General features: G+C 31.3%; 1 protein-coding gene across 1 annotated transcript in view; it reads left to right on the top strand.

Annotated features, from left to right (window-relative positions):
• NiPp1 (nuclear inhibitor of protein phosphatase 1) overlaps window positions 1–24,214 on the top strand; it is a 51,361-nt gene that overhangs the window by 8,481 nt on the left and 18,666 nt on the right. The window contains exons 2-4 of the mRNA XM_014422659.3: window positions 10,180–10,240; window positions 14,997–15,150; window positions 18,377–18,487. Of these exons, the coding sequence (XP_014278145.1) occupies window positions 10,180–10,240; window positions 14,997–15,150; window positions 18,377–18,487 (326 nt within the window). The remainder of the gene's footprint in view (window positions 1–10,179; window positions 10,241–14,996; window positions 15,151–18,376; window positions 18,488–24,214) is intronic.

The following is a 24,214-nucleotide window of genomic DNA, read 5'->3' as shown; positions in this document are numbered from 1 at the left end:
ATAGGTTCGTGCATTGCATTGTTATCATTTATTATTCATTGTACAGATATTGCTAAGTATTATGTACAAAAATTATTAATATACAAAAATGACAATGTATTTTTACAAAATGGAGTGATTTATAAATTTGAAAGCTTCGGTGAGGCTCGAGGTGGAGTGCTCTGGTGAATTGTGGTCCAACCACTTGCTCCCTCTCGTTACACCTCAAAGTGGCAGCAATAGCAGAATGGGATGCATCAGTCTCTACTTGAAAAGGTACATAATCTAGAATTCGGCAGTAGCTGCGTTGGCGATTTCATTATTCAGCGTGTGGAACACTGAGACTGTTTATTTAGTAAGGGAAATGCAGTTGCAGACTTATCTTTTCTGAAAATCGTGGTATCATCTTACTATAGTAGAACATGCCCATCACTCTCTGAAGTGAGGCAATGTTTTCGGCTACAGGTAAATCTAAAAGCGGCTGCATGCGATCAGGGTCAGGTGTAGTCGTGTGGTTTGAAATAACATATCCTAGTAAGTGGGTGGTTTTCAGGGGAAATTATCATTTTTCTTTGTTCAGTGTCAGGTTATACTTCTCCACTGCAGCCAGGAATTTATTTAAGTTCTGATTTTTACCACTTACCGTTACGTCGTTCAAATAAGGAAGGTACCTTCAAGATTCTCTTCTTGTATGATGCGATCAATCACTTTCTGAAAACAAGCAACCCCATCAGTTAATCCGAATGGAACACGAAGAAAACAATACAACTTTCCAGCGGCTTCGAATGCAGTATACTGTTTCTCGGAGTCTAAAATGGGTATTTGGTAGTACCCGCTCTTCAAATCTATGATGCTGAATACTTTGTTTCTGCGACTTTTCAGATCATTTCTTCAATTTTCAGAAGAGGGTATGCGTCGAAGTGTTTGAACCTTTTTATAGTTCTTGAGTAATCCACGACCATGTGAGGTTGATTTCATCAATCATGAACTTAATGTCCTCATTTGACTGCTTCCTTGATTTGGTCGCAATTCTCCATCAAGTTTCCAAATATAGATACGGCTCGCCAAGTTTGATATTTGCCTCACATTTTCTTGTTAGTTCAGAATGAAAGCAGGCATTGGCTATGAATATACTCCCTTTATAAGGCAAAACCGAAAGATTACACTTCTCTACTAGAAGTGAGTTTATGAAACTGAGGGAACTTCCAGTGTCAATAAGGGCTTTAGCCTTAGTTCCCTTCAAGGATATTTCTACAGTCGACTTAAAGAGGCCGTTTCAATACGCTACTGTTGTGTTAGCAAGCAATTTAGAAGCGCCTGATGAGTTAGGTTCTTGAGACCTGTTCGTATTAGGTCTGAATTTATTTCGTTTGGACCGCGACCGACAAGCAATTTTCAATTCCCAATAATATCACAATGTGTGCATACAGCATTCTAGGCTGGGCAGGAAGATTTAGGGTGCCAATCAAATCCACAGAAGTAACATAACCTAACAAACATAGCAGCAGTATCATTATCTTCTTTAGTAGCAGCATTTGGAGGACAAAGGACTGAATAAGACGCAGATTGTTGTTCAGCCAATTCTAGGGCCCTAGCTTGGTCATAAGTCTGGTCTAATTTTAATGTCGTATTTTCTAATAATCTCTGCCTAATGCGGGGATTAATTAAACCTGTGATGAAAGTATCTCTAATATACAGATGTTTACGTTTTTCGGCAGAAACTGCTTGAAAATTGCAATGTTTGCTTAATTACTTCAAAATATGCATATATCGATACATCGGTCAATAGGCTTTCCGCATTGTTGAGATATGGTTGCTAAACAGTGCCTAGTGTATATTTCATTTTTGGGTTTTACATTTAGTGCTTCAAGAGCTGTTATAGCAGCGTCAAATGTCACAACATCTCTAATGTATTCACAAATATTTGGAGCAATATAATTAGTTAACAGTTGCAACTTACCCTCGTTTATGTTTTCCAAGTACTTGAGAAAGTTGTAGAAAGTTTTATCCCAATGAATCCACTGTTTGTTTGCTGTATCTGCAGTGAGATCTGTTTCCAAGCCTTTAGGTCTTAGATATTTATCCATCTTGAAAGTTTTTGCTTATTAAATTGTGGTAAATCCAAAAAGAATTGTAAAACAGATAATAATGGCTTTAATAAGCAAAAACTTTACATACATTACAGAACACATTCCACAAACACAAACACATTGCTATAACCATACCGTAAACTTTACAGACAACGGAACTAATTCTTCAAACAGCTGTTTTAATACACATGTTATAAAAATAATATACATAGATGGTACACAAATTGAAGTTATTACATACATCACATTATAAAAACAATAAATACTATAAAAAATTAAAATTTTTATTTCCACACCTCTGTTTTTAAAAACACCTTAAAGATATATTATTTCACTAGGAGCTGTTAAAGAGGCACTGTTAGTAGACCCTCTGCAATATGTTTACTTCCAATTTAGTTGAATACACTTCTTTCTTTTTTTTCTTTAAGCCATTATTGTTTTATATGCAGGCCTCAAAGCAGTATTGATTGTTTTCTTGAATCATTCTTGACTTCATTTCTGTGAAGGATTTGACTGTACGTTTCTTTTTCAAGTTTTTACTTCTTTTATCTGAATTTGTTGTCATATTTTTCCAAACGTTTTTTCAATCAAATGATAAAAGTTTTAGAATTGCTGTATACGGTCAGGTATTTTTAAATTTAGGCCTCGATCTCGCATGATAAATCTTTAAGTAAAGGAGTAAACTGCGCATGGGATCCGCGCTCCCTAGCAGAATGGATTTGATATTTTCCACTAGGGACAAAATTGACAATTTCGTCCAACCCGGACAGAATAAATATATATAAAAAAATTAGGAACTAGAAGTAATGTTATAGAGTAAAGAAAAATAAATCTTTCAGACTAAAACTACCTAAATATGGGATAAATCGCATCCCGTCTGCGATACAAGGGACAGCTAATCAAAAAACGGGACTACCCTAGGAAATTAGGGAGAATTGATAACCCTGATTGAGGTATATTCTGGAAACTTGTCAATAAATTCCTACAAAATACTCAGACGGGCAATACATGGACTAAATTCGATCTAAACTTAATATTATTTACCGTGTAAAGGGTAGTCGGTCAATTAATAATCTTGACGAAATGAACAAAAATAAATCCAAGGATTGCATATTACGCTATTTTCATTTGTATTATGTTTTGTTTGTTGTTATTTTATATGTTTACTGTAATGGGGAATTATATGTGTGGGCTATTAACTCTTCAGTAAATTGAGGGTAAGAATAATGTTTTTGTTTTTTTTAAGAAATAAAAATAGAAAAACAAGTTTTTTTGTAATTTTGTCTATTTGGTCTTGATAATTAATATTTATTGATTTTACCTGGGAGGTACGATATTGGATGAAATAATCCTTTTTGTTCATTGTGGAAGATATCAAACCTACCTGCATCTGATAGATCCCAGGAGCTCATATTCCATACTCAGTCCCTCATATTTAATCCTCAAGTCCTGGGTCAATATTTAATTTTCGCACCAGTAATTCTGTAATTATCTGCTTTACTTGTCAAGCATCATCCAGCTTTCACAGCAGTCATTGGTAAGGAAACAGGGACTGATTAATTTCTTTATGCGTACCTACACATGTTTTCCACTGCTCATTGATCGTCTTTATGGTGGTGATGATCTCACTCTCCATGACTGTTCTCGTAAAACGAACCATTGTGACGATATTAGCCTTAGTGTTTTTTTATGAAAATGATTAATTTTTTTTTTAGCTATATCATAGAAAGTATTGGTCATATAGAGGTCATTTAGGTCCCAAATTGTATAACATTTTAGTAACTTTATAAAAATATAATACAAGTTATTCAATCAGGCGCATCTTTTGGAGTTATTAAGTGACCATTAAGAAACTTGCGAAATCTCCTACAGGCAGGTTGCCTAGGTCTTTAAGGCATATTTAGTTTCTTACTGTTTAGTTGGATTCGTAAAAAGTAGAATTACAGGTTCTTTATAGCACACAGATTCTTCGAGCCAAAGATTCAAGGAACGAAAGTGCAAACTTTTAACTCGTTTGAATACGCCAAGCTCTTCCTGGAATTGAAGATATATATATAAATATTTTTTTAGGCCAAGTTCTGGAATTTCGTTCAAACACCTATTTCAATAGAAACCGTTTGAAATCTTAATTAGTTTTTTTTCCATTGAGAGAATCTATAATAAAGTCCAGATTTTTTTTAACGTATGGGAATTTCTTTGGTAAAGATTTGTTCACTTTTAAAATTGCATTTTGTAAATATTCTCACATTTATGTGATAAACTTAAAAATGCAAGAACTATTCTCTTTATCATTGGCCTGAAGAACTAGCTTTCTTTCCAAAGAATAGCTTGTTCAAGAAACATACATAACCAACAAAAATATTATCTAAGGGGCACACTGATATCCATTCACTCTTTTCCTTCGCCAGATCGTGCCATTTATACGCCAAAACGTTGGGAAATTGTCTAAAAAAATGACAGCCGAACGATAAAGAAAATTCATAAGTAACAGTTACTTCACAATGCGGCGTTCTGATCGGTTTTGGTCAGAGGTATGAACCGATATGGTCATTGAGATCTACATACTGTCATACCAGTGTCTTCTACCCATGATGGCTGTTGCAGCTGAGGGAGTTGAGGCGTCACCTTAGGTCGCTTATTCACTTAAATTAAGCACACTCGATCGTCCCTTTTGTTCAGATGAGAACAGTTTGAGCCGAGGGTTGTCGATACATCAAAGTGAGCGGTACTTATTCGTACTCAGATGGTTAGGGGCTCTGTAGTGGGATCTGCACGAATCGAATGAGCTGACTTCTCCCCTCTCCTGGCCTTTATTTATATATCTCTTGAAAATTTAAACACACTTTTACTTAATTTAAATTTTTCTTGTCTATAAACTTATTTTAAGCTGTCATTTTTTTCAGTCAAATTTAATTATCTCAGAATGATTTCCTTACCCTCCTGGTGTATTACCAAAATTATTCCGTATTGTGGAACCCCAGGGATAAATTATATTACAATTAAAAAAAGAAGATGTATAGGGAGAATTATCTACCTACGTCGCGTTTCAAAACAAAATAACCGACTTCTTGAGACGTGACTATAACAAAAATAAGTATTAAACTTAAGATTGTTTGTTCACTTAAGTTAAATCATGTATTTATAAATACACAACGGATTAACCTTCCGAACCCCGGTCCAGGACTTTGAAGCACCAGCACCTTATTGAGCTACCCTGTTCCCTATAACATGTGGGCATGTCAAAATAGTAATCGATAAAATACGGAATCTCTAGGGGTTTCTAATTCCTTATCATTTTGACTGAGATTGGTGAAATTTTCAGTCACATGACTAGAAATGAGCTTTTTCGTTTAAATTACATTTGAGTTTATGAACCACATTTTTTAATTCTTCAATTTAAAATTATTTAATCATGTTATACTCTTGTCACTTTAATTAATGTTTTTAAGCTTTGCAAATTGCAATTATGTATGACAAATTTAATTATATTTTAATCTAATTGAGTAATGTTAAATCTTATATAAAAAAATTTTTAATTGTTTTACTAATTTTTTGTTTATAATAATTCCTAATTGGAAACGCTCAATAAAAAGGTAATAAGAGCAAAATCGCGTAAAATCATTAAATATAAATTTTAATTCATATCTTCAAGTATTTACAGTAATAATTCGCGTACTATTTCTGCCACCCTATTTAGACCATGAGCTAAACAACGTGAAATACCATTGAGCATCAATCGGTATTTTATATCGTTTAAGATGGTATTTTTTCCAGGCCATGCAAAATACTGTTCCACTACCATATTTTAACTGCTGGTGGTTTTTCATTCTCCCACTTAAATCATTTGATGATCTTTTAGCAATTTTTGACATTTGTTTTCATTAAAGAATTTATTTTCTCTTTGCTCTGTTTGGACTTGTCAGAATAAAGAATGAGTTTATCTTGTTGGAGGAAATAACTAAAAGGAATATGCTAAGGAAATACCTCGAAAATATGTCAACAGGATATTGATTCATGAATTTTTGGAAATTAGGGTTTGTTTCCTCCTGGAAACTCGTCAACACATAAAATAATATTATTAAGAATTGATTATCAAACATTCAATTGTATGAAGAAAACAAAATTAAATCGTTCAAATTGAATTATTTTAAATTTTAATTTAACGGTTTAAATTTATTTGAAAGAAAGTACTTTGCGGATAAATTATTTACCAGTGTGTATTAAAATACAGTAGTTAAAGTCCAAACGAAGATATCCGATAATTGTTTTTACATTATGGTGGCTCATTTGTTAATATCTTGAAAATTTTTAGAAAAGAGCAATACTTACAATTTGTCCAGCATCACCATTTTGTTTTGTTTTAAACTTTAACATTTAAAGATAAAATTTTGCTTTTCGTAAGCAACTTACCTCCGTAAATGATTAGTACTAGTTTGGAAATAGTAGTTCATGCTGTTTTTCAATTTCAGGCGCTTTTTAAATATTGCCGGATTCAACTATCTTAAAGTCTCCTCTTCCCGTTTTAAGCAAACAAATTAAACCGTATCCGGTTTAATTGTTGGTCTGCGCACCTGGACTTGTTGATATGTCCTCTGCGATTGTTTTTTCGTGGCCTCCTCAGCTATTGGGAGGCATGAGATGTTCGGTTTGTTATTGGCTACCTTTTTAAAAAGTATTGCTAACGGTAAATATCTAGAGATTTCCTTTTAGGTGGAACCCTGTACTGCCTCAAAATACAGTTTTTTCTAAGCTTCCCCTGTTCCATCCTTGGTTAAGTATCGGTTTACAGCCTGCCCCCTGGGCGTTTGGAGATTATAAATATAGTTTCTATAATCTACGTTTCCGGAAAATGCTTTCGGATGGAATCGCACCCACTGGAGATGTGTATAGATATAGAATGTCTCGTAACCAATGACGAATGATGTATTGTTGTTTTTTGTTATTTCACGTTCAGGCTTGGTGAACATTATATCCTGGTTGAAATAACGTTGAAACGTTGAAAATATGATATCTGTCTCTCATTCAGCTGAACCACGTTGCATCCTGCTCTGCTGTAAGTTGGTTGTTAAAACTTAAATGATCTCGTTTTGTTGTTGGGGTTAACAAGGTGTGCTCGTGGGTGCTTGATTCTCTACATTTTCATAGGGCATTTTTTCAGATCTCACATATTCCAGTTTTAATTGAAAACCATCTTTCTCATAGGCAAGGATAAAGGGGGGGTGTTGAATCATTAGTTAACTTTGACTGCTGAAGTGCTTAAGGCTTCGACTATAGAGACGCTGAAATTATCATCTGTTAAGACGCTAAAGATTGCCTGTTTCTTCTGAATATACAATTTTCATTGTTTATAATTGTGAATTCTGATGATTATTTTTCTTTTCTGAAACTGCTCATAACTTTCTTCCTTTGCTTTGAATGTCTGAATGCCCTGAAGATTTATTGTGAAGTGCTTAGATAGCTGCTAGACTTGAAGAGAACCAAGAAGAGGTTCTTAATAGTTATTTCAAAAGCTCTATATGATTTATTTCTAATTTTGCTTATAGATGCATTATTTTTTATAGTTATAAGACCTTCATGAATCGAAAGAAAATTATTAAATTCGATATGAGGAAATATCTTTAATAGGAATTTTAATGATTGTTTCTAAAATATTACTAACTGTATATGTATATTCCGAATAACGGAGTTTATTATCGTAATAAATTGGGAAATTGCCAAAAGGTGCAATTAATATACCCTTAGGTATTAGGTTGTTGTTTCCTAATAATTAGCTACAGAACTCCCAAAATATTTTCAACAAATTTTGATCGCCAATTTTCATACTGAGGGGATGAAAATTAAAAATTCTTTGAGTCCTGAGTTCTCAATAATTTTATGAAACCTTTCTGTTGTTTAAGAACTTAAAATACGCACAACTTTGTCAACCTGTAAACGCTTTTGCCATAAATTTTAGCTCTTCGATTATTAAGGATAATTATTAGAACTCTTAGAAAGGCTAACAGATTTTCCAAAAAACGACAAAAATAAAATCCGAAATAGGCACGAAAAATATCAATTAAAAATACGCGAGACAATTGTGCAACTTTGAGATCCTGTAACTCTTTTGCTATAAACTTTAGCTATTTGGTAATTTTAATTTCAACATTAAAGATTTGTTTAATAAGGATAATTTTTTGAATTCGTGAATAGGGGGCTACCAAAATTATCCTTATTAAGCAAATCTCTTATGTTGATAGAATGCACGTTACATTGTGTCAAAGTTGCAAATTTTCGGGACTTATAAAACTTTTTTAGTCGAAATATTGTGATCGTTAACATTTCTGTTTAGAGTTCTGGTTGACCCCCCATTTCTCCCCGAGCGGTCTAAAAATTATCCTTAATAATTCAAGGGCTAACGTTTTTAGCAAAGGTTTCAAAGTTGCAAAAAAGCCGCATTTACTTTTAGATTAGCAAATATCATAAAAACTACAATTACGAAAATAAACCTTATAACTTAATAATTATTTTTTAACTTCTTTAGCACATGAAATTAGTTTTAATATGAGTCCTAATCCCATGGTTCACTAACTACTGATTTTTCAGTACATTTTTCATACTCTATCTTGAGAACTACTTAATGTAAATAGTTCTATTAGGGCACATATTTTAGTAAATTTATTTTACTTTAATTGATGTTCTATTAGGTTTTCTACTATTGTAAGTAAGTAGTTTTAAAGCTCTGAATGAAAAATTAATTTTTTTTTGCAATTTAAAACAGCTGCTATTTTTTATTCCCCTTAATTATACTTTGCTGACTCATCAATTTTGACAAGTATTTTTCATTAAAGAAATAAAAATATGAAATAATTATAAAGGGATGAAATAACTGACTTTTTTCTGCTTTTGATCTCTTGCACTACAAATAAATAAAAATTAGGTACCTAAGAACAAAATGGATTCTGAATTTGTTTTGTTTGGACAGGTTTTTGAGTTCTGATCCAACATTAATTAATAAAACCTGATTACTCAATTTTTCAAGTGAAAATCTGTGAACAATGAACAATATTAATTTTTTGATGAGGCTCATGTTGGTGGAAGACTGCTTGCTTATTTTTAAAAAAATGAAGATGAGGATAATTAGCTGATGACAAAAACTTCCATTTCGCTCAATCGCTGGATTTAATCTTAAATCTAATCAAATATGGATTTGATTTAAAATATCCAATATCAGGATTGTAATTTTTATCTTTATCCAAGAGTCATATGACCCTTTATTACCCTTTCCTCCCAGAAAGACAACTAGATTTTTTTTTACAACAAAATTAAGCTTAAAACAATTTAAATCATCTTATTATTACACCCCTGCACCAGACTATCATATGTGCTTTTACTTATGAATTTTCCAAAAAGAAAATATATATATTTTGTTGGTAGGTCTTGAGGATCAGTCAATAATACAACTTTGTAATAATACTTTTGGCAATGTTTCACAACTTTATTGTTTGCATAGTCATGCCCTACAATGAAAAAAACTGTTTTTTAGAACATACACTCTCTTCAAATAATTGTCACAAAACTTCAACTGCATGGTGCAATCTCTGACTAACAATTATTGAGAGATTGCACTCTGTACTTGTAGTTTTGTGACAATTATTTGGAGAGAGTGTATGCTCTAAAAAACTGTCATTTTTTTTTTTTCATTGTAGGGCATGACTATGCAAACAATAAAGCTGTGAAACGTCACCAAAATATGTATTATTACAAAGTTGTATTATTGACTGATCCTTGATGACCCACCAACAAAAAGAAATGTATATATATTTATTTATTTTCTTTTTGGAGAATTCATAAGTGAAAGCAAATATGATAGTCTGGTGCAGGGGTGTAATAATAAGATGATTTAAATTGTTTTAAGCTTAATTTTGTTGTAAAAAAAATCTAGTGCAACTTTATTGTTTGCTTAGTCATGCCAAAGTCCATTACAGTTTGTACATCGCTGTGATACTACTAACTCGAGGATTGTGCCAGAACTGAATAATAACGTTATATATAATATAATGTTGCTCTCATTATTTTATCGCTTAACTATCTAAACTCTTTTCCTTATAAATTTCTTTTTGTAACATTTCAGGGCTGGAAAGCCACCAGTTGGAACTCACTTAGATGTAATGAAGGAAGATAAATTAGTTCAGGTAAGTTGTTTTAATTACACAAATGTACATATAACCACCTCTTTTGTAAATTGTTTAATGGATCATACGTTGGTTGCGGATCACTAGAGAATGGAGGTATGAGAGAGTGAAGTAGTAAGAATAAAATTGCCAAATAAATAAAATAAGATTGTCAAAGGGAATAAAATGGTTAAATAGAGAAAAAAATAGTTATAATATATTGTATTTAATGTATAGATGATTATTTATTGTAAAAGGATATAATAGAAAAAAAAATTGTTCTTATATCATGTAAATATGTGTCCAATCATGGATTGATTGGTATGCTGTGTTTTATAGCAACCCATTGCATTTGGGGAGCATGGCTAAATAAAGTATTTCTCTGTAAGACATATTCACATTGTCCCTTAAATTCTTTTTATTTACTAATGATTTCTCTTTGCAGTGAATTTATCATAAATCCTACGCCAATTCAACTTTTCTTTTTTTTTTTTTTGTTTTTCCTTTTTTTTTTGACACAATTTAATATATTATTACTGTTTCTTTTAGTTTATATTTTCAAACTGTTGAATAATGCTGATGAGATTATTTGTAAGTAAACTTATACTTTAAATATTTTTTTTATTTATTTCTGAGTTGAAATAATTATTTTAAATCATCTAAGTTTTGTAAATTTTTTTTTTCCTTATTTTAGATGTAATTTCTTTTCATTACCAACATAAATAATGAATTGATTGAATACATCATTTTATTAGTGATTATTTATAACTTTTTTTTTTGCTATGTTTTATTCTGTGATGATTTCTATTAGTAGATTCGGTAAGATTATATTCTCATTTCAATTATGTGAAATAATAATATTCTCATCATGAGGATAAATTATTAGGTAAGACATTAATAAAATTCTTGATTCTTATTATTTATTATTACATACTGACTGGTATATAACTTTTAATGTTTTTTAGGATATTATTGGAAGATTCAAAATACAAAACCGTGAGTTTCTCAGATATGGTTTATTCCATGGCAAAACAAACAAGGAACTCGACTTTGACTAACTTAGATTTTGTTGGACATTGGTTAGCTTTACTCTATAACACCTTGAATTCGAATATGATATTTTAAAAAATCCATCTCTTGCAGTTTTTGCGGAATAATATTTTGAAAATTCTAAAATATAGCTTTTTCTTAAACACATGCTGAGCAAAAAAAAAAAAATTAATTCCAGTTCTATGTATAGTGTTTGTATTCCATTGTAGGGTTTGACATAGGATAAGTTAAATTTAAATGACCAGAACTTGTGTTCATTTAGTTATATTTTTATTAAAATAACTAGCCTTTTATTTAAATTTTATTAATATATTTTTATGCGTGTTTTTTTCTAATCATATTAACTGTCAATTTATAAAATAAATAAATACTATTACATTCCATACATTATAATTTCAAACAAATCATTTATGAATTGTTGAACTTGATTTGTAAATACCATAAATTATTGTCCGACCTTCACAATAAGATCTGCTATGTTCTACATGAAATTTCAATTCATCGTTCATTGTTTCCTAATCCATTATTTCCGGTATTGCTTTGCCATTTCGCTAATCTTCATTATTTTTTCTCATGCGACTTTGGACAGGTTTTCCTTTTCATTCTTATTTGGGGTCCTTCCATTCTCAAACCCATATTTTTAACACTCTAGTCGTAGTTTCCTCTTTCCTTACTTTGTTTATTTCCAAATTTTTATTGTCTTATGGAATCTACTAGTTGTCGAATTTTTCTTTCAAAGTTAATTAATCTTTTAGTTCATCAATAATTATCCTTTCTACAGAAATATCCAAAATGTTTATACTTGACTAATAACTGTAAGAAATAGTATTTAATATAATATAATTTCCAAAAAAAGGAAATGGCATAAAAAACAGAAATAAACATTTTAAAGAATGGAAAGAAAAGTTCAATTCTTCCAAACAGAGATGATATTAAAGTGACTTATGATAATAAAGGTTCTGGATCTCCTAGGAGAACAAATTTTAAAAACTTAGTCAGAAATGAAACTAGTGAACATGGACCATTGAAAATTAGTAGTCTGAAAAAATCTAAAATTAATAAAAAAAAGAAAACAAGTAAACTCGTTAAAAGATGTACAAGTTCCAGAAGGAAAAAGGAATAAAGATGAATATCTGAAAAATATGCATGCTAGAATCATAAGGCAGAATAAGTTTGAAAAGATTAACATTAATTATAGTTAAACGAAAAAGCAAAAGGAAAAAACAACTTAAATAGATAATATCAGAAGACCGAAGAAAAATACTTCTGTTACACATTAGTGTGCAAGCTCACAACTCTGATCATGATTTTTGTCCTGATGAAGAAGATCCCAACCATCAAAATGATCTGACTAGCTCATCAGGGATACTACATTATTATGTCAATAACATAAAAGTTACAGGCTCTTAGTATGAAACATATCTTTTCTTCAGAAAAATTTAAAGCATAATCTTTATTTTATGCCAACAGATTTAACTAATAATATTAACAACCAATTAGAATTATTATTGGGTTGTTTCATATAAAATATCAGTTTTTACAGAAAAGGTTCTTTAGTAAAACAACTTTATGAATTTGAAACATTTTTATTCAAAATATTTATCCTTTTTTTCTTTACATTTCCCTCTGTGTTATCAACTTTTCATGGAGAAATGAATTATTCCTGCCATTGACCATCACATTGAAACAAATATTTTTTTTTTTAATGCAAAATTGGTTTTGATATGTATTTTGATATTTAACTGCTTACCTGACCAACACTTGTTGTCATATACAATCTACTTTTCATTGCACATGATTATATACATATTAATATAATCAAAAACAACAATGGAAGGAAGGAATATCTACAGTCTTGCCTACAGATTGTGGAGAAAGGCGGTTTATTTTAAGCAGCCTCGAGCGCTTTATCCAGTTCTTTTTAAAATCAATAGATGGCATCTACTTAAAACCACAAATAGCTTACCCTCCATTTCTAGACCTTTTAATTGTTTCTATGAATCTCTATTTTATTGGAAATAATTACTTATTATATATAATCGTTTGCCTTGTACACATATCATTTTATTTTTAATCTATAAATAAGTTCCAACTGTCTTTTTTTTTTTCTTAATTCAATGTTTTCCAATGCATACCTCAAGGGCTATGGAGTTTGATAGGGACATTGATTACACTGGGTTGATAACAGCATCCACTGCCTGATGAAAAAAGGAGTTTGCTTTTTTTTTTTTATTATAAGAAATTTAGGAACATTAAAAAAAAAAAATTATTTACTTGTTAGTATTATGTATCTGCAATTTTGTGAATATATGTGGCCGTGACATACTCAGACTCTGATTTTACATGTTTGAATTGCTGATGAACTCTGGAATTTCTAAACTGAATTATAGTAGCAATCAAAATTATAATTATTACAAATGAATTTTCTTTTTTGTTTATATCCTAAAAAAATAGAACCAAATATATTTTAATTTTTATTAAATAATAGCAATGTTTTTTTGTTTTTTTTAATGAGGATACGCGATGGGGTAAACATATCTTAAAAGTTTAGAAAAGCTATTTGATATGCAGTGTCCCTGAATTGCAGGTGTGAAGTAACATAGTTGTTGCTGGGGTAAATTTAAAACAACTTCTGGAGTGAATTTTGGGAAGAGGGGATCACTGAGGTAAATGTGAGGCCTAACGTGGCTTTAAATTTCAAGATGGGTCTGTAGGAGTGTGAAAGTTGGAATAAAAGTACCTGCTCCAACATTCTATGAAGGAACTGCCAGGGCTTCTCAAAAACTGGTTTTCGCTACTAATTTAATATTAATTTCAGATGCATAATGAAATTCTTTTAAGCTGGGATTGTGTTAGGACTGTTTGGGAAAAATTAGGTGCCCTTTACAGGATTATTTTGTCAAGTTTCCCAAAAAAAAAATTACAATAGATGGTAGATCTTCCAAAAGAATGAATTTGGGAAAAATTCCTATTTATGCACTTGTCCCCAGACAAGCATTTACCTCAGACTTACCTACTTATTATTTATTTATTTATTTTTTTTGGAAAACATTAAAATGATCCTGTAAATGGTATCTTATTTTTACTGAAACTGTCTTAATATTACCATAGCTTAAAAGAACTCCATTATGCACCTGAGAACAGAATAGATCATTTTTAACCTTGTATTTTTCACCCCAAGGATAGAAAAAAATAAAATCAGAGTAGGATATAAATGTGACACAATATAACTTGGTAAATATAATTTGGTAAAACCTCTAATGTCTTTAGTGTTCCCTCACCAAATTTCCAAATGATAAAAATTTTTGATAAATATTATCAACAATCATAATCTAAAAAAATTAAAAGCTGTAAAAAATGTCTCATTTTTACATTACTTGCCCTGTATGTTATATAGATTACATGTAAAATTAGTAACATTATGCTTACATGATTTTATTGTATAAATGAATGATGATTTTTTTATTATATAATAAATTTATATAATAATTATATAAATTTGTATAAATTTACAATTATTTTATTGTATAATTAGTAACATTATGCTTAATGATTTTTATTGTAAAGGTACTAAAGGTTGATTTCTCTGCTACTTATTTTGATTCATTCATATCAATTTAAAATACTTTAACCTGTATTTATATAACAATATAATAAATTTCAATATAAATAAATTTAAAAAAAGATGTTAATCAATTATTAATTCATTGTATTATTTAACAAACAGAAGCTTATGCTCGATGAAAAAAAGTGCTACCTATTTGGAAGAAACCCCCAGATGAATGATATATGTATTGATCATCAATCATGCTCCAGAGTTCATGCCGCATTTGTGTACCATAAACATCTTCAAAGAGCATTTCTTGTTGACCTTGGAAGCAGTAAGTTTTGTAAAATCTTTCGTATATTACTAATTTTAAAAAACATTATGTTAAAAAATACATTAAATATTTTTCTTTAAATGTAAGTTTACATTTTGTTTGAATTGACATATTTTTGTATTATTTTTTTACATATTTATTAAAAATGTGACACTTAAAAACAGTGCAAACAAAAGAAAAAAGAAAGAAAAAATGTTAAATTAGGATACAAACACTATTTTCTTATTAATCTGTTGATAAACTTTATTTTGTCCTGAGATAACCTTAAGTGTACAAATTATTACACAATTATTTATTATAGTTGTAAATAGCAAATCTTAAAAAAGTGTTATGGAATCATCATTTTAAGTATAATTTAAAAAATTACCTTTTAGGTAGTGATTCAAAAACACTTTTTTTTTTTGTTGGATTATTGAATTTTACCTATTTTGAAACCTAAAAACTCAGATTTGGAGAAGGGAAGGTTTAATTTTTTTTTCTTGGTTAATTACAAAGTTTACTTGTGTTGAAAATATTAAACCAAAATGTAGGTTTTAAGATGTTTGTAATTATTATTACAACAGTCTAAAGGACAGTTTTGTAACAGTTCAAAGAACATCACTGCTGGTGTTAAGATGCATGCACATTTACGCTCTACTTCGCGAACGCTCCGAGTATTTGATAGATTTTGATGAGGTTTGGAGTGTTGCAACAGAGTGTGCGGAGTGTGACAATTCATATTCTGTCAGTTTTCAACTAATACTTAGTATGTTGGCAGTTAAGATTTGGACAGGAGCTTGAGATCTTCATTGTTTTTCGTGAGTTTGTAATTATTGTTTTTCAAGATCATTGAAAAATTGAACTAAGAGGCATTTGAATCAATTTCTCAATATTATTAAACATCTTTCAGTCATAAATAACATACTGAAACTTTTAACAAAATACAGTGGATTCTCACTGTATAAAAAGCAAGTTCATTCTTGGTTTCAAACTTTTATGTGTTTGTGTGTGTTTTTTTAATGTTTGTGTAGGGGAAAAATCTTTCATAAGACGAAATGCAACTATTATAAAAGTTACTCAACATTGTGAGATTCCTACTTACTAAAAAATCATCCCCCAATTCTTCTTTACCACCTCACGGAACCCCTGTCAAACATTACTTTACGGGGCAGAAAAGCTATCTACCTACATCTTCTTTGTGCATCTTATTAAGCCATTGCCTGGCCTCTTCTTTCCATCTCTAGTGCTCTGAGCCTTCTACCAATTTGTGCTGCATAATCTGCTTTAGCACTCCAATTCTCCTGCCTACTCATCATCAAATCGACTATGTTTTCCAGATCTGATTTTTTGCTAAACTTCATGTCTAGCTCTTCTTTTTCTTGAGTAAAGCCTTCTGTGACTCTCTCTGGGACCTCCAATTATCAGCATAAGGCGTGACAATAAGGATACTACTTTGGCACTGATGTGCATGTACTCGATGTGAACATTTAACTGGAGACGTGCATCAATCATGACTCCTAGGAATTCACCTATTGTGACAGTGATGTTCTCGGTTTGCTTCCTATTGGTAACAAGGAGTGCCTCTGTCTTGTGATCTACAAGTTGCAGGCCCACAACTGTAGCTCTCTTTGGCACTTTTAAACTTAAAAATTCTGTCATACATGATGATTCCACAGAAGAGGCCAGCAGTCACCTTATATCTCCTTAGACCAATGTCTGAAGGATAAAACAGAACTCTATCCCAAAAATAGTCTGTGATAACTCTCGTAAGATAGGCTGTTTTTTTTTTTTTTTTGTGAGTAGGGGAAAATCTTTCATAAATCAAAGTGCAAAAAAACCACCTCCCAATTCTTCTTTACCATCCCGCCGAATTACTGTCAAGCATTACTTTACAGCAGATGGGCAAATATTAGCGGTAGTTGGAACTAATAGCTAAAATTGCCATAGATACGACCCTTATTCATGAATGAATCATTGATTAATAAATATCATATCCATGGAAATTTTAGCTATTAGTTTCAACTATAGCTAATTTTTGCCCAACTCTGCATCACAGGGCAGAAGGGCTATCTACATCTTATTTATGCCATACTTAAGCCATTCCCTGGCCACTTCTTTCTCACGCTTGTGCTCTGAGCCTTCTACCAATTTACGCTGCATAGTCTGCTACAGCACTCCAATTCTCCTGCCTAGACATCATCAAAGCAACTAAGTTTTCCGGACTAAGTGTATGTGCGCGCACTCGCATTCATGTATGTGTGAGTGTGTAAATCACTTTCTTTTTTAAAAAACATCTCTTATGATATATATTATGATTGGAAAAACTATTTACATATATAATTGTAAAAAAGGTCTTACAATCATTATATTTTTTCTGACCCCATATAGTGTTTGTACTCATATAACACGGGTAGTTTCATTTTCTCTTGTCCTGTGTTATAGTGAGGGTTCACTGTATTTCATTAAATATAAAACAGAAGTAAAAGTGAGATTCATGGTTTCTCATTATTTTTCTTGTTATGTATAAGTAAGTAGAACAGGCTATCGTTTCTTTTTGGGAGCATTACATTACAACAGATAACACTTTACATATTCAACTTTTTTTAACCAATTTATTTTTATATCGTTGAGTGATATAAAAAAAATTGTGGACCCATATTAAGTTTTTTAAAGTATAAAGAGGCAAAAAAACAAAACACCAATAGTTCAAAAATCTGCAATATCATAAATTTTTCGATTCAATACTGGTGATACTAGGAAATATAAAAAATATTTTCACATGATTAAACATTTTATTTAGTTCATAAAGCACTTTGTAAAATGAAAGTATGGTCAAAAAATGTTGGAATCCATGTTTCTGATTTGGAACAATGGTCTGTTAATGGTTAATGGTAGTTGTAGCTTATTGGTATCTTGATGTAATATTTCAAGTTTAGGAGATAATCATTGGTTTTTAATAGTTAATAAATTATTAGCCATTTTAATTTAAATAGTAATGATAATTATTGGGCTGACCTAATTAAATAAAAATAAAAACTGTATTACTAATACTATTATTAACAATTGTCTCCAGCTTCAACTCCTGATTACTTCACCAGTATAAAATACAATTATTTCAAATTTTATTTATTATTGTTATTTTACAGTACATTACTTCAAAAATGCCAATAAGTTATCATACCTCACTATTCTTGTTGTATTTTCAAACTTATACCTTCAGTGTGTTGTTATTTAATATATTTTGTAGCACATGGAACATTTATTGGCTCATTGCGACTTGAACCACACAAGCCTACTCAGCTACCACCAGATTCCACATTTCATTTTGGAGCTTCCACTAGAAACTACATAATGAGAGGTAATGTGTATGTTAACATTTATTATTAAGTCCTAAACATTCACCCCTCATATAGAGTATTTTTCATTTAAAACTGTTTAACTTTGATTTTATTTAAAACAACATAAGACATAAAAAAAATTATGGGATGAAGTTTGCGTCATATCTGTTATTGTGTACAAAGTGTCATGCGATCGAAAAATTTGAAAATATGTCAAGGATTTAGAACATTCAGGAATTAGCAGTAAATTTTACAATAGTCGAGAAAGTCACCATTAGTGCTAAAATTTAATATTTTGCTGTAATTTCCATCCTTTTAATGAGACTGATTCATTATAACTGTTTTTACTGATGCATTAATTTTTAACTTAAACTTCATTATATGTTCGTATTTGAAATTTTATACCTATTGGACAATGGAAATACTTTCCAGCCAAAAGATGGTCAGCTTAGATGTTGGATTAACCTGGAATAGAAAGTCTATGGAAACATTTAGGTTCCTGTATTGTTTGTTTTTTTTATACTAAATTTGCTATTCTTCCCTCTATTCTCAGTTCGCTAGTGTTTCTCAAGGTAGTATTCTCGGTCCCATCCTCTACCCCGTCTATACAGCTGACATCCCAACCAATCCTAACACCACCCTCACCACTTATGCTGATGACACATTTGTGCTCACTGTTAATAATAATCCTTTGACTGCATCCCAAACTCTCCATTCCCATGTCACAGCCCTCGAAGAATGGTGTCCTAATTTGAGGATTAAAATAAATCCAAACAAATCCCATCAAATCACCTTTACCCTTCGTCTTAAACCTACCGACTGCCCTACAGTCTCCTTTAATAATGTAGATCTTACCCCTGTCAAAAAGATCCGCTACCTTGGACTACATCTGGACAAACGACTAACCAGGAATCCTCACACAAGACTGAATGAAAAGACAGGAAACTGCACGTCGATTTCGACATTTACAGCACTTACTGGACAAACGGTCTAAACTTCCAATTCATTACAAAAGACTGATCTACATGACTGTAATAAGGCCAATCTGGACATACGGAGTTGAGCTTTGGGCTCCACTGAACCTTCGAATTCCTCTCTTATCCAATCATTGCAATCCAAAATCCTTCATAAAATCATCAATGCTCCTTACTTTGTCACTAACAAAATCATATATAAAGACCTTAATGTTCCACATGTAACCGATCTAGCCCGAACCAGATATCACTCCTTCCATTATAAACTCCCTAGCCACCCAAACCCACTAGTTTCTAACCTTGCTTCCTTTTCCATTCCTGACTATCCTCCTAGGTGCCTGAAAAGAAGATGGCCACGAGACCAGCTAATGTAAAACGTCATTAGAGTGCTACCAATGGGTAGTTTCTCTACACACCTGTAACACTCCAATTTAACTGAGATCAGATTTACTAAATGTATTATAATGTACAGTTGTAAATAGCAATAAATAAATATTTTTTAAAAAAATATATAATTATGTTAATCATATTTATTTCAAAACTAAAAAAATTATTCTTAAAATATCAAATTATTGATACTGCAAAATTTTTGATTAATTTAAATTATAAAAATAAAGTATGAATAATGACAAGTACATTTGATTAAAGAAAAAATATCGCCTCCTTTATAAACCAATATAATGAACTAAACAAATAATTCCAGTAATTAAATGAAGTTGACTAAATTGTATAAAATAACTCTATCTTGCATATCCAGCCTTTGGTCACCCAATAAATAATAATAATAATAATCTTTATTTATTCTGGGATTGATCCCTTTAGAATAACATACAGGTGTCAGAATCAGGCTTTAGAGCCTTAGAATGAAATACAAAATAAGAATGAAATTATAAAACGTCATAAAACATAATAAAATAATGAATTTGAAAAGATTAAAATGAACAACAATAATTAACAGAATATATAAAATAAGAATAGAACAAAGTAAGTAAAACCATATGTCATATCATAAAACATAAAATGACAAACACTTCTGATAATAAATAATAGAAAACAAAAGTGATAAAAATCAAATGTAATTAAACTAAAAATAATAAATGGAAAGGTACAATTTCTGCTAATATACGTATTTACAAGAATAAAATAAATTCTGAAAAATTAAGTACAGAAAATATGTAAGCTTTGTTTGAAACATTCAACATGATGAGAGGAAGGGAACGGGGTGCTGGGAAGAGGAAAGGATTTTTACAGGAGAGTCACAGATAAAAAGGTCTAACCAGGTGTCAGAAGATTGTGTGTGATGTGTAGGAGAAAAAGGAACGAGGTAAAGATTGAGGGAAAATATTACAAAAAGTAAGAAATGATTTGTTACTGGATTGAGAGAGCATGTTGATGTTAAAATCACCGGTGATAATAATATTGGAATAAGTGGAAACCATTTGGTCAAGAGAGATTCAAAGGTGTTATCGAGTGGAACTCGGGGAGGTCGATAAACTATGGCAAATAACAAGGGAGGAGATATGGTTGAAATTTCGACAAACATGTATTCTGCATGAGGAATGATAGGAGAAGGGGAACAAAGTAGATTTTGACCTTAAGGCTAACATGCATATACCACCAATGCGATTAGATCTGTCATGGCAAAAGAAAGCGTAATTGGGAATAGAAACTTGAGAGAAAAGAATAAATGGTTTAAGCCACGATTCGGATACAGCTATTATGTGGTAAACATTGTCGAGGAAGTACTGTTTAAATTCATTAAAGTGGGCAATAAGGGATTGTGCATTAACGTGACAGGAACTGAGGATATTAGTTATAACTGTGAGATGGTAAATGGTAAAGTAAAAAGAAGGATAAAGGTTTAGGGATAAAGAGTAACAATATTTTATATACTGTTACAATTATATAGGATGTAACAAAAATAAGAAATTGAAAGGAAATTGTTGCTTAAGTTATCAAAATTTGGAAAAAATAGTCAATGAAGATGGAGAAAGAAAAAATAAGAGATGTAAATAGAGAAAATTGTATATGTGCTATTATTAAACTGTTGAAAAAAATAAAAATAAAATACCTTCTATACCAAAAAAGAGAATTATAACAGTAGTGTTTTGACTTGGATACCAAATTCAACTGAAGACGTCCAAGTTGCTGGTCTTGCCTATGGTGACCGCTGGGTAGCCATCGGACTGCCTGCACCTGACCCTACCTCCACTGAACCAGACGTACTTGATTTTCGCCACTTTCTGCTTCTGCCTGGCTAACCAGTAGAGGTACTTGTTGGCAGGCGTCATTGCTTCGCTCACATATACGCGGTGTGCATCGTTTTCATCCCAACTTAAGTGGCGAGTGGAGAAATCCCTTTTGGCTCTTCTTTGCCCACCAGCTGATCTCTTATAGTTTGTCGGACGAATCTCACTATAATAGGGCCCGGCACTCTTTCCTGTTTAGACCTGAGCTGAACCGCGTGGTCCAGATCGTCCGGACACAGCTTCACGCCCAGGTCTGCACCAATACTGAGAACCATTCCCACTACAGTCTCTCCCTGCTTCTCAGGAATTCCCCTAATCTCTGCAGTATTATTTAGGTGATTCTGTTCCGCCTGATTAATTCTAACCTCAATGGCTCATATTTTAGCTTTAAGATTGTTGTTTTCTAAGGACAATTCTTTGATTTTATTCTTCTGCTGGTCCAAGAGGGCTTCAATCTTCTCTAGCCTTGAGTAATCTTCGATAGCACACTGTAAATAGTGTGAAAATTTAAGAAAATATTTTTCTTGTATTCCTGAAGATATCCACCCTCCTGCAGATTGAAAGTAGCTTCCCTAGGAAGTAAATTTGAGGCTAAAATCAGTTTGAAAAATTGCAATAAAGCAGTCAATCTGTACTGACTCGGGTATATGGCTATTAGCTGGTGGGATCACTATAAAGAAAAAGTGTTTTGCTGTCTGAAGCATTTCCTGCACTAGACATAAATGATCTAGATGTAAAAAGGGCAAATGAGTATTCCAAATAGAAGAAACAAGTTTGAACTAATAGCTCAAGCACATAACACTTAAAACTACATTAAACTTCATTTAAATAATTATATGTAAAATATAAGGATTTCTGAAATCTATTGACATCCTGACCACCAAAAGTGATAGTTTTCATAAAAATTGTTTGAGGTTAATAAACTTCCAATTGAAAGTAATTTATATTAAATTATCATATTATAGTACAACGTTTCGGGATCACTGCCCCATATTCATGTACTTAAAACCTCATAATTTTTCATAATTTGAATTTCATATAGGAAATCGTGTCACATCTTTACACTATTTTCACTTTTCTACCATTGCTTATTTGTGCATTCTTCACTTCTCCTTAGCACAGCCTCCTTAGCCAGGTAATGGAATTGTCAAGAATGCACAAATAAGTAATGATAGAAAAGTGAGAATAGTGTAAAGATGTGACATGATTTCCTATATGAAATTCAAATTATGAAAAATTATGAGGTTTTAAGTACATAAATATGGGACAGTGGTCCCGAAACGTTGTACTATAATATGATAATTTAATATAAATTACATTCAATTGGAAGTTTATTAACCTCAAACAATTTTTATGAATTGACTTACCAGACTTCCTAAAGAGAAAATCCAGTGATAGTTTTCATATCAAAGTATAGCTTAGGTTCAAATGAAAAGCTTTAATGTTAAGCAGATAGGAGAATTTTATCTTATTTTTTAAAACATTTTTGACTTTTGTTTAGTTTTGACTGCCGTCAAAATAGCCCTGAAGAAGCCCTGCAACGTGGGGCGAAACGTTGGCTCATTAAAATAGTATATTTCTTCTATTTGAGTTTTTCTTGACCGCACCCGGACCATATTCCTTTCATTTTTGACTTTTAATCTCAGGGTGTGTTTTTCTAGACAATTAGAACAAAGACACTTAGCTAAATTAATATCTACTTTCACAAATGTATTTAAACTCTAGTTAGAGCAAAAATAACCAATTACATAATCTTTTGATGCTTGATGAATCTTGATGTCTTCTTTCCAAAAATGCTATGTCTAACTTTCTCGACTTTCTACCACTGGGAGTAGACAAAGGATGATCTACCTCCTCTCTTCCAGGAGGTGCTCTCATTCCCTGATACCTCCAGTCACCACCCCATCCAAACCAACAGTGCTTGTTTCCTTTCTTCTATCTTTAATGTTCTCTTGTCAATTAAAAAAAAAATCGATTGTAGTATAATTGCTCTAATTTACTTGCAATGATTCACGATGTAAATATTTTATTGATAATTGTTATTGTCTATTACTTATTATTCTTATATACCTATTACTATACTTCTTAGACTATTCTTTTTCTATAATTATGGTAGAAAAACAACAAAAGTTGAAAAATTTCAATCTATGTTCTCAACACAAACAATTCAACAGACTTCGGAAGTACGTGCGCTGCCATCTTCTTTGTTTTGAATAACGTATTTTTACTTCATATTTGACTGATGAAAATTGGTTAGCTTGCTTTTTTGGTTTAATACAACAAATAAACAATATTGAATGTTGTTACATAAAAATAAAAAGATAACTAAAATCATCTATACACAAAAACCAACTATTTATTAAAAAAGAGGATATTACAATATATATATATAAGTTAAGGTGCAAGGGTATCTGTTATCTCCCCTAATACCTAGTGACCTATGTAAACACATAAATGTATATATAGAGGATTAAAAGGAGAAATAAAGTAGTCTTTAAGCTGATCTTGTGTGAGTCATTTCACG

This window comes from Halyomorpha halys, unplaced genomic scaffold, assembly GCF_000696795.3.
Source record: "Halyomorpha halys isolate HHAL.00 unplaced genomic scaffold, Hhal_1.1 Scaffold384.1, whole genome shotgun sequence".
Taxonomy (NCBI): Eukaryota; Metazoa; Arthropoda; class Insecta; order Hemiptera; family Pentatomidae; genus Halyomorpha; species Halyomorpha halys.
This window is presented reverse-complemented; position numbering and strand designations above follow the sequence as displayed.